At 35.5% G+C, this 12,680-nt stretch overlaps 1 protein-coding gene across 1 annotated transcript in view; it reads left to right on the top strand.

The window, feature by feature from the left end:
- Positions 1-12,680, top strand: part of CNGB3 (cyclic nucleotide gated channel subunit beta 3) — a 70,962-nt gene that overhangs the window by 50,152 nt on the left and 8,130 nt on the right. Inside the window, exons 11-15 of the mRNA XM_049819139.1 lie at positions 2,956-3,097; positions 5,126-5,285; positions 5,697-5,794; positions 6,833-6,916; positions 9,027-9,145. Of these exons, the coding sequence (XP_049675096.1) occupies positions 2,956-3,097; positions 5,126-5,285; positions 5,697-5,794; positions 6,833-6,916; positions 9,027-9,145 (603 nt within the window). The remainder of the gene's footprint in view (positions 1-2,955; positions 3,098-5,125; positions 5,286-5,696; positions 5,795-6,832; positions 6,917-9,026; positions 9,146-12,680) is intronic.

The raw sequence follows: 12,680 nt of genomic DNA, 5'->3' as shown, positions 1-12,680 counted from the left end.
CAGACACTAGCTAGTAGGAAGCAGAGCTGCTAATACTGTTGAAATAGGAATCTGTTTTTTCTGGCTTTCCTTAAACAAAATTTACAATCTCATTTCTCCCCTTCTTAGGGAAAAAAGCTGCTTTATATTTCAACTGTGTAACTTTCATTTCAGATTAAAATAAAAACAATAAAATGTGTAAATGGAGAAAATATAAAAACTGTGCCTAAGAGATAGTGAATATCATGTGACTGCCAGTAGAAAGTTTCTTTTGAGGAAAAATTTCAGAAGAATATACTGTATTAACAACTTCAGAAAGGGGTGGGCTGATCCGAAAAAGATATCTCACATTTTGCATATACAACACTGCAAAGAAGAATGTGACCCCTAAATTTCTTTGAGGAGCTGCTTTCATTCTTTGTAGACATTCCCAGAATGAAGATTATATTGCCTATCATGGTGGAGTTAGCAAGCTTGGCACTCAAGGCCATTGGGGGTGAGGGAGTCAGTTAATTACTTTTGTTTCCTGTAGTAACTAGCACACAGTAATGTTAATTTCTTTACTTTTATATTAATAAATTACACATGTTTCAAGCACTACAGCATTCTCAGTTATGGCAAAGGAATATGATATCAATATGCTTTATATGATAATTCCCCTCAGACAAGCTAGAGACATCATTTTATGCATAAATCTGCAATTCTTCCAAAACAGATCTGAGGCTTTTTCTTACTACTTATTTATGCTACAGAAGTCTAAGAGAAAGCTGCCACTTATGCATACTTTGCTGGAAGCATGCATAGGTGATGATTTTTTTTTTTAACCCAAGTGAAAGCATTATAGTGGTCTAATCCAGCTGTTCATTTTGCACCCCTAACAAGGAAAAATTATATGATGGCAGATCTCTGAATGAAAACAGCCAGTTCTGGCTGTTAAAATCTAAAACTAGAAAACTATAGTAAAAGTGATAATTGTTACTGCATTTCATTAATCTACAACCAAGAAAAAAGTGACTTTGTAATGAAAAGCCAAAATCAATTGCTTTGTAAAGCCTGACATTTTAGGTGAAAGACTTGGAAACACTTTCGAGTGATTTAAATAAAACCCCTCATTGGAATTGATTGTTATTGTGAGTTTATTTTCTCATATTTACACAAACTGACCCTCCAATTGTATTGTTACATGGACCATTTATTAATAGGAGTGGAGTTCGTACCTTAATAAGAGAGGAATTTAAAAGTGGAGGCCACCAAATTAAAATGTACACCTGAAGTCTGCAAGCAGATCAGGTGGCCTCAGATTCAGGGTAGGCGTGAGAAGATGCATGCAAACCGTCTATTTCAAAACAAGCATCTCCAAAAATATTTCTTGTGTGTGTTTTTTTTCTTAATTTCAAACTCAATGAAATTCAACAAATAGAAGGAATCTTCATTGTTTCAGAAGCAATAGTCATAGATGAAATACTAGAAAATCTCATTGTACAATTAAGGAAAATGAAATTCCATTCCTAATCATTAGTGAAGCTGAAGTCTGATTGTACAGAGACTTAGGAAGTCAAATTCTAATTAATAGGAGACTTTTAAAAATATTCCTAAACCAATTACTTGTAGGCCCAGAAAAGAAGGAAATGATGGCACATTCACAGCAATGATTTGAGCTAATTAATCCCCACTGCACAGTAGGGGATTACAGTAGTACTGCAGTACTAGTGGTGCCATGTTCTAGAAACATAAATCTTAGATAAACATGAATCTTAGATAAACAGATTCTTAAAAAAGAATCTTAGATATGCCAAGGCACTTTACATATATATATATGTACTAAAAAAAAAAAAAAAAAAAAAAAAGAGAGTTAGTGTGACTATCCTCACAAAATAATAATAATAAAAAATTCTGTCCAGGTCCTTTGCTGTTTCACAAACTTGTGTTATCATACTAATAGAAATACACTGCTTGAATGCAACAGGCTCTGTCATGGACAAGGCTGTACAAAGAGTGCTGTACGAACAGAACAAAAAAATCTTTGTCCAAAGAGCTCACACTTCAGGTATGGGAAGTGACAGACAGCAGACGGATACAGTGAAGGAGTCAATATGAGCCATAGATTGAAGCAGAGTCTCAGTGACTGCCCATTGCTCGCTGCTATATTTGGTTTCTACACCAAGAGAGTTCTGAGAAATGTCTTGAAGGGTGCTAACAAGGTGGTTTTGTAGCCACGGAGGGAAAGCTCTTCCCAGGCATGAGGGAAAGTAGTGAAGAAGGCAAGAATGTGTTTGTTAAAGGTGACAGAAGGGGTAGTGGAGGCCAGCCACTAGAAGTTAATGCAGGAGTCAACCCTGCAGGCTGAATAAGTGAATTGGTTTGGAGAAGCTGGATTAACACACAGCTTGTGGAAACATATAACTTCTGTTTGACATAACCCAGGAGGCAGAGCCAATGCTTAAGAAGCAGAGTGGAAGGAAAACCTAACATGGTTAAAGGACTAGGAAAATGAATGGACACCAGAAGATCAACACTGCATTTGTTGTACCCACCAAAAGGCTTCACACTGGTGTTATCAAGTGAAGCCATGGAAGAGACCTTCAGATGTGTATCTAGTGTGCTACAGATAAACTCTGGGAAGTCTCTAACATTTTTACACTGCTTTTAACATCATGGCATCTTCACTGGTAGCATTCTAACACAGTAATGTCCACCTTGGCAATTTGTTACAGAAGTATTCTGTAATGCTGCATAGTTATTGGAGAGCAGTAAGTGACCGCTGCATTCCCCATGTATTCTTATTTTGCTGTCAGTGAGAACATTCAGCTCAATATGATTTACACAACTGTATCATTAGTAAAATCATAACCCTTCATAAAAAGTGTTGAAGGTCTTTTGGAATGAAAAGTATCACTAAAAGGCCCAACTCAGGTAGGTATATGCTTAACTTCAAACACCTACAGTCAGTAACAAAAATGCTGTCTGTATCCACAGGTATCTGAGGTGTTACTACTGGGCAGTTCGTACTTTAATCACCATCGGTGGCCTTCCAGAACCACAAACTCTGTTTGAAATAGTTTTTCAACTGCTGAATTTTTTCTTGGGTGTCTTTGTCTTCTCCAGCTTAATTGGTCAGGTACATAAAAAAATCAATAACTAGATACATTCAAATTACTGTAATGTAGTGGTAGTGATAATATATTCAATTTAATAGAGTCCTGTTCTAGGAAAAAGTTTAGCCTCCATCTGAATGTCCTTCTATTTAACTGTCATCTGTACTTATTCTTCTGACAAATAAATGTGTTTAATCAGTTCCCAGTCTTGTAGCCCTTTTGCACACAAGCTGATTTAAAGCCAAGACTCTATAGGACATGGATGATTCTTGAAACTATGTATAATTCCTTTTTTCTTCCTCACAGCCAAGGAGCCAGTTCCTTGACATTCACATTATACTGTTAAATCTGATAGAAAAAATATAATTATAGGTATGTATTAATATGTACAAATTATTGAATAAGTCATGCTCGATACTACTGCCAATAGAATACTGTTAATGCAAATCCTATGATTTTTGTCAAACTAGAATTCTGCTCTCTTCCATAAATTACAATATATTTGCTAACCTGAAAATTAACTGTTTTCTATTTCTTTTGGTTCTTATTTGGCAGGAGGGAAAAAAAAAAAAAAAAAAGCCCATAGCACAGCAAATCACAATACATCAGTTATATTTCCAAATGAATAAAACTGAACTATTTCTGGCTTATAACTACTAAACTTGGGCTTTAGATCCATAGGTTTTTAAAATACCTTCCCTACAGAAAAACAAATGCATGGTTTTAAAATGCCTTGCCTACAGAAAAAGAAATGCCATGGTTCCTATGTGATACTGTGATTTATTGGATTCCTGTAGAAATCATTCCAGACTTTTTGATTTGTACATGTCTGTTATTGGAAGAATTATTATAAAAAAAATAAAAATGAAAACTGAAATGTAATTTTTATTTTGAATACAGGATTCAAAAAGTTCAATCAAACAGTTAAAAATTGCATATGTCCCTTGCCATTTAGAAGTGCAAGAAGAGATAACCATCATGAAACAGACTCTTGCCTGTAGGATTTAAAATTCATCCACAAACAGGAATTACCAAAAATAAAACAAAGTAGTGCATATAAGATATTTCTTCTGGAAAACTATTGAATTCAAGTGTATTGGATTAAACTTCAGAGTTTGGATATTTATAATTTTTTCCTAAATTGATATAACTATCAATGAAAGCACCATTCCCCAAGAAGATTCTGCAGATTGGATTTTATAACTAGTACACTTATTTGCAGACTCAATCCTTAAATCTTAACACACGAACGTATTCAATGCATTTTTTTATAATTCCTGTTTACAAAGAGCTCTTAAAATTACCAAGTTATTCCTGGTTTAGCACACTTGCCTAAAAATTGTTATTCCTATTGCAATCAATTTTATCTCTGTAATAAAGAGCAGAATTCAGCCCACTGGCACACTAATCCTTGGCCACTGCAATATAAATCCATCCTACTAAAAAAAACGTCTATATAGTTATGTTTTGAAGAAGGAATATCTATGACCATTAACTCATGCACTTTCTAAAAACTAAATTACATTTGTGTTGGAATGTTAAATGATGTTCCTGCACTAAAAACTTCAAGGTCACCTTTCAGTTCAAAGAGCATTTTTAGGATTGATCTAGATTCTCTTAGCTACTTAAACAGCAGCAGGTTCTTAATTCTAGTGGTACCAGCTGATGTTGTTAGAGAAATTTAGCCCAGTTTGCTTCACTTCTGACTTGCATTGCACACCAAATGCAGAGTAGCTTTATTATGGATTTTTAAGTAAAGCATTATCTACATTTTTCATCCATGTCCAGAAATATGAGACAGAAGAATAGGTTAAAACGCACAAATGATCCCTTTAAAAACATAAATATAGAATTTCCAACACAATTAGATTAAATCAGTAACACTTCTGAAAAAGCAGATGAAGGACCTATTCAAAACATGCAGCTGAATGTATAATTAATCAGTGATTTTGCAAACAAGTATTTTATTTTTTCTATACGTTGGTGGCAAGATATTCAAATCAAGACTATTTTTTGTTGAAATGCATAGTAACAACAACTGATGTTTGCAGATGAGAGATGTAATTGGAGCAGCCACAGCAGGACAGAACTATTACCGTTCCTGTATGGACAACACTGTCTCCTATATGAACACTTATTCTATTCCAAGAGTGGTCCAAAATCGTGTTCGAACCTGGTATGAATATACATGGGACTCTCAGGGAATGCTGGGTAAGACTTTCTAATTCCAGTTATGTAGGAACTTCAAGTGAGAGTGGTTGTACAGATACATATACAGGGTGAAATTCACATTTCTCCTTTTCTGAATTACACGCGAGAAGTGAGAAGAGAGTATTCAACTTACTTTAGAAAAGAAAAAAAATCCAAAGCAATATGGCACTTACTACTTCACAAATTCTATTAATTTATATAATGTTTTGGTTATACCTTTAGACAAGATATGCAACTTAAAAGACAATATCTTAGTAAAAGCATATTACCAAATTTCTCATTTGAACTCATAAATGCTAGAATAGCTGCATTAAGTTATTTTTCTGTACAATGCTCATTTATATGGACATTCTTTTATTCTTCCTTTATATTTTCTAACTAACAGAGTTTGCTTTTATTTTTCTTTTACAGATGAATCAGAATTACTGGAGCAGATGCCAACCAAAATGCAATTAGCCATTGCAATTGATGTGAACTTTGCCATTGTCAATAAAGTTGACTTATTCAAAGCAAGTAGTTTTACAGAAGAATGCAGAAATGTGTGGTATTCCTGAGACAGAAACCTTGTTTTGTCCATCTTGCAACACTTAAGAACATGTTTGTTAATATGCAAGGCAAAATAGGTGTAAGAAATATCTCAGTTAATGGAGACATGTCAGGACAAAGCCAAGTGCCTGCCTTTGAATTTTGTGTCAAAAAAAACTATAAAAAACCAAATGAGATTAAAACACAGTCCTGTTATGTCGACATACTAAAGCTGATGTTATGGTCAGACTGTAAGTGATTTCAAGAGTATAACTAATCTCAAGAGTCAGACATAGAAGAATGTAATTTTTAACACAGTCCACCTTGCTGTATACCACCTAGGTCTGCCTGAAAGATCACAAATGCTACGTGTTCTGGCAACACAACTTTGATGTAATGAATGCTACTGCTTAGTAACTTTTTGTGCAAAGGAGCTTTCTCTTTATTATCATGATAGATTTTCAGAGATACAATTTAAATATGGTATTTACTTAAGATTGTAGTCTTAGTACTTAAGGAGTAGTCTTGACATACAGTAACCTTAACACTAATTTGTTTGCTAGGATAATTGCAAGAAATCACATGATATCTCAGTATAAACATAGCTGCACAGTTTCTGCCACATTTGCTGAAGACGTGGAATTCATAGATTCAGAGGAACATTTGACATGATCTGTTTTTTTTCCCTGGATCAGTAAAATACATTCACATAAAAGACCCATAAATTCCTGAACATAACACTAACTGAGCTTCCACAGCAAATTTAGATGTACAGAAGCTTACTTTGCAAAAAAAATTAAGAGATGTTCAACTTAAAGAGAACTTTATAAGAAGTATTTGAAATGACAATTCTTTCAGTCTTTTCTCTGCTCTAAAAGCTGATCCTTATGTTTTGAGTTTGCATTCCACTTATGAATTCCTGGATCATTCATGTATTTTGGGGTTTTGCTGCCCAGTGTAAGCACTGATAGTCACTTGTGCTACTGAATTAATAGAGCAATCAATTCTAACTATTTTAACAGGGGTGTGATACCCAGATGATATATGACATGCTGCTAAGGTTGAAATCCATTGTGTATTTACCTGGTGACTTTGTCTGCAAAAAGGTGAGCACTGTTGTCTCTTTCAAATAATAATTATAGCATGTGTTTTAGAAAAAGAGTTCAGATGTTGGTCAACAGTGTCCTTTAAATAAAATTAATCCTGAGTGAATTAGATAGCATAAAAGTAATTAAGGTACTCTGTGCAATAATAACAAATGTGCTTTCAAATTTCAACCTAGAACAAGACTATATGGATTTTATACATTATCAAACATAAGATTATAGTAATATGGGAAAGTATGTAATGTAAATAAGGCTTATCTAATGATACATCATGAAGTTTTAATATTTAAAATGGAGCAAGCTTAATTTTTTTTATACATATATGCAAACAAACCTAGCCTACAGATCTCAATCCATGATGCTCTGCATGTGCTTCATTTGTGCATTCAGAATTAAGTGGAATTATCCAAGTATGTAGAAAATACACTGCATCCCATACCGCCCCTTAGAGCAGGATCTGATCTTGCTCTGCCTTCACTCACAGCTCTGAGCTGTCTCCATACTTCCAGCTGAATGCTGTCACACTGTCCCTTTGCAAAGACGTCTATTTACTCTTACCATTTTGGCTCAAACATGGCATTACAGTAAAACAGGTAGATAGCTCAGCTTCTGACCAAGTGAGCTGAATTCTGTTTTCAGAAGGCATGTAAACATACTTATAGGCAGTGTAGGATGTAATTAAAGCACGGGGCGGATGAAGCATCAGTACTGTTACTGTTCTGGCAAGCAACCCACAGTTCATACCACACTCAGAAGTGACCATCAGAACCCCTTAACTTGCCTTTAGCAGTTCTGGTCCAGCATGTTCACTAAGGTCCTGCTCCCTCCAAAAGTAAAGCATAGGATCCTCTTCCTGATTGCCGAGTAGTACCACTGACTTTACAGTGTAGGAAGTTAAACATTTGTGAATGCACCAGAGGATCAGGCATGTCCTTTCAAAGACCAATCCCAGAATTACTGTTGGCTAGAAAGGGTAGAAGAGTAGTTTGGTGTGTTTGCTTGTACAATGCACAGCATGAAGGATCTTAAGACTGCGGCTGGAACTCTGCCACAACAGAGAAATAAATGACAGTAACAGATTCAAAGTGTTGATACCACAGTCAGATGCAAAGCAGTTCTCAACAAGGATGGATTATGGGAAATTGAGTTATCAGTTTATTCCAGCTTGATTCAGAGCTAAAAGGCCTCTCATTTTTATAGATCTACGATGTGGCCAACAACCATAGTAATCCTATTAATGCTGTAACACGCAGTAGGGAATAAAACCCTGTTGGAACTACCTCCTTCTTGGATGTATCTTGACCTCACTGTACTTTACCGAGGAGGCCTGCATGCAGGCTTGGAAGAGCAAGTGAAGGGATAGCAAGTGTAAGCCCCACGTTTTCAGTCCCGGCTTTGTTGCTGTTGCCTTTTCACTTTTAAAATGAAATTGCTGCTTTGCCTCAGTTACTCCAGCTGCACGAGTGGAAAAATAGTTATTTGCCTGCCTTACTTAGATGTCGTGAGGACTTTTATGATCATGTTCGTGAAGTACATTATATTGCTCCAGTCTGCCTGCTTTTTGTTATATATATTGATGTCACACCTTTGATTCCTAGTAGATCGTGTGGAGGATAATAAATAAATGAATAATCTCTTAAACCATCCAGTGATTTCATAAAAGTTGATGAAGTTTTGAATGATTGTTTATTCTTATTTTCCTTTTAAAATAGGTAAATGATGATTAGAAGTAATTTAGACCATAAAGCATGGGTTTTTTTGCACTTCTCTGTTAATAAATACACTTCCGCAGTACTTTAGTTTCCACGAGAACAGCTGATGGAAATGACTGCTACAATCCCGATTATTATCTACTCTTCTTTTTCCAAGCTGGCCTAGATGGTCTTACTCCTGTTCAAATATTGTCCCAAATCACAATTGGAACTGCCACAGTCAGTCCTTGTGCTTGTGCTCAGTGCTAGGAAAAGTAGCTCAAACATTTATTTCTCCATAATACTAGTAAACCTGTTTATGAGAAAGAGGAAAGATATTTAAAGAGTCTGTCAGATTATTCTAAGAAAAAAACGCTGTGCTGCTAAAACATGGGATCTTTATGTGTTTTCGTGCCCAGGGAGAGATTGGCAGAGAGATGTACATCATCAAACAGGGTGAAGTTCAAGTCCTTGGTGGCCCTGATGGTAAAAAAGTCCTGGTTACCCTAAGAGCAGGAGCTGTATTTGGGGAGATCAGGTAGGTCCATCTCTATTTTTAACACTTTCTTTAGAACTGGTCAAATAATCAATGGTTGTTTAACTTCTCTGTGGTAAGCACGACAGCTACCATGGGGAGGCTAGAAAGTGGGTAGGATCAACCAAGAGGACACTGAGCAAGGACGTGCAGGTAAGTGAAGGAAATGCTAAGTGAAGCATCAGAGGCTAATCTGGCAAGATCTGAGACCAGTGTTTTGGTCAATGTACACAGGAGTATACAGACAAATTTCTCCTTCAGCATTTAAAAGATTTAACACATCTTCCTGTTCTGAGGTCTGCAATATGGCAGGACCAAATGCATTTTATTGCCTGTATAGTGAGACTAGGTGCCCTTACACAGCAGATGGTAAAAATGATAATTAATTTCCAACAAAAGAGTTAAAAAGTCTAAAATAGCAAATAAAACTAGTTCATTTAGGAGCTGAAGTAGGGATTAAGTTGCCAAAAATCAGGCATCCACATTTGAAAATGTATTTGTTTAAGAGCATACAAAACAAGAAAAAGGCTGACAGACCAGACTTTTCGTTCTGAGTTTTTAGGTCTGGAGAAGAAAATTCTTCTCCTGTGGCTACAAATGTTTTCTATATTCTCCATGTGGATGCTATGCAAAATCTATTAACTCTTACATGCCATGGTCCCCAATTAGCCAACCAAGTGCTAGATTTTAGGCACTACATCCCCTGCTGAGGTTGGCCTGAAGAAAAGTAATAAAATATATGTGCTGCTGCATGTGATAAACTGGATCCTTGATTTCTTCCAGCTGCCTTTCTGTTACTGTTAATCCTCTTGCTGGTAGCTTTAATCTGCCTTTTGAAAAGTGGTAATCAGATCTTTGCCAGGTTTACATTTATCTTCTACTTGTGTCTCCCTTTGTAGTAGGGGAAACATTCCTGTTTATCCAGTGACGTGTGTCCAGAACTTGCTTAGACCTCAAGTGGAAAAAACCTGATATATCTCATAGATACAGAACTTTTTCATTGAGTGGGGAAGTGAAATTATATCAGCTCTTTGAGAGAAGGTTATTTGAAAGGTATTTCTCTGTGTGACAACATAATACCTGAGCAAAGCCTCAAAACAAAATGCTTTATTGTAAGTTATGTGGAAAGGCTAAGAATACACTGGTTTTCAGTAAGGGCTGAATAATGAAAAGATAAAAGAACAAGCTACAGCAGCCCGGATATATAACACGCACATAGTTTTCAATTATTTATTAGTCTTGTATTTGGAGCAAGGACTTTATTTTTTAAACTGAGAAATGATAATGACTGATTTTAAAACAAGGAAGGGATTTTCAAACTTTTGATCAAATACAGGTGAGCACGTGTTTCCATGTGAGAACTACACAATGGCCTTTAAAGATTCATTTCCCAACACGTGTTACTCTTTACATAATTGCCAATATGGCCAGTAAAACCCTCAGCAATGCTATAACCCTACACTTCTAGTCTTGTTTTATTCATCATTGACCTACTGCGGCAGCATACTATTCAGACACATGTAATTTGCATATAAATGTCAGGCAGTGGATAAACTCAAGGAGAAAAGACACAGCAACTGGCAGACATCTCCAAAATTGAAGAAAAGCAAAGACATGAAGCACTAAGTGTATCAGTAGAGATTTATCCTCTTCCTTGTGGCAAAGTGTTAGAAAATAATGAGTTTGTATAGCACCTTCCTATGTAAGTTTTGTCAAGGTCTTCTGAATACTGTATAGCAGAAGCAAATGAAAAAACTTTTTTTTAATGGATGAAATATTGCTTCATTTAGCACATCCAAATTTTCCCCTCAGTATTCATAGCGTAATTATCACCTGATATCAGACTGATTTCCTTCTGACTTCTGATTCAAGATTTGTTTAGAGAAATAGGTCAGCTTTATTCACAGTGGTTTAACTACACAATTTATAAGACACTTGTTATTTAATCTCACTCTGTTCAAAATGCATGTAAATGATGCTTAAAAAGTCTCTGAGGGCAAAGGAGTTGAGAAAACAAAAAATGTTTATTTCAAAAAATTTCCCTGATTTATACTAGAAGGCCAATGCAAGACTAATGTTCAGGCAAGTCCTTTGCCAATTTCATCCTTGAAAATTATTACAGAAACAGATTAACTAATAGGAGTTGCCTTCCAATTAACATCTTAGCCTCGTTACTACTTTTCTGTATAGATAATATCAGTTTGGGGAAGCAAAATAATCTTAGAATCAGAGGCAAACAGATTGCTGCCTTAATGAGAGCCTGTCTGTACAGATAATCGAGAAAGAGAGAATTTCAGCTATAACACAACACTTCATTAGTTCAGACAAATTTATACCTTAAACCAGCTGTCCTCATTCATCCATTTACTGATATTTCAATAGAACTATTTCCTATCAGAAAATGATAATTCTGGAAAAATTAAAACATTTATCTATTATATGTAAATTTTTGACAGGAAGATCTCTAAATTTTTGGTCTCAGCTTCAGCCTTTCAGCTGTTTGGTAACTTTAACTTTTATTAAAAAAAATCAAAACTACAGGCAGTATTTAGCTTTGTGAAAGATTACATTTTCCACTCTGGCCCAGGATTTCCCACAAAGTGGCAGCTGCTTCTTTTCAATGAGCTCTGCCCTTTGGTGTTTAACATCCTGGTCAGAAGCAAGACTGAAAACTATTTCCCTTTCCTGACTTACCAGTTCTCTCCATATGCACATAGGTGCTGAGCTGAGCTGCCACAACCTTGCACGTTCAGCTGGTACACACACCATTCCCTGGATCGATCTGCTAATTTCAATGAACAGCAGCTTCCTACAGAGATCAGCTTTTAAAAAAAGTAATAGATAAGCTGAGTCATCACTTACTTTGACAACTTTATACCTCAAAATTAAATTTTCTAGCATAAGAATTCAAAAGTTATCATCTCATACTAATATTACAGCATTTCAGGCTAACAACTGAAATAAAAAATGTAAGGTAAAAAAAGCAAATTTCTCTATTAATATAGATATTACATTATCAAGAACCATTGCAAGGCACATGTAGTTATTTTTAAAGATATGATCTATCATGTAACTCCTAGAACACTAGCCAAAACAGATTCAGTGATGAAGTCCATAATGCTGTCCTTAGTCAAAGATGATTCTGTTTGAGCAAGGGCTGCCTTACTTGTAAAATTCACCTCACATCATCACAATAATGAAAAAGCTGATCTCTTCAGTCCTAGTCTGCCTCGATAAAATGAGCTTTCTGTTAGGAAAGCCTGAAAATGATTGTTCAATGACTTGTTGAGAAGTGATTCATCAGAACTTAAAGCTGTTTGCAATTTTCTTTAGCTGCTTTTCTTATTGTGCAAATAGATTTATTCTATCTGAGGAATTGTTTGAAATTTTAAAAGAAGACAATATACTGCATTTTCAGCTTGAGTTCATATATTGATTGCTGTCTTGGGTTGCAGAAAACTACTGTGTGTGTGTGTGTGTTTGTGTGTGTAAAAATAGCCTAGTACACACAGTTGCAGATGTCTCATACTATCCTTTA

This window comes from Accipiter gentilis, chromosome 2, assembly GCF_929443795.1.
Source record: "Accipiter gentilis chromosome 2, bAccGen1.1, whole genome shotgun sequence".
NCBI lineage: Eukaryota > Metazoa > Chordata > Aves > Accipitriformes > Accipitridae > Astur > Astur gentilis.
This window is presented reverse-complemented; position numbering and strand designations above follow the sequence as displayed.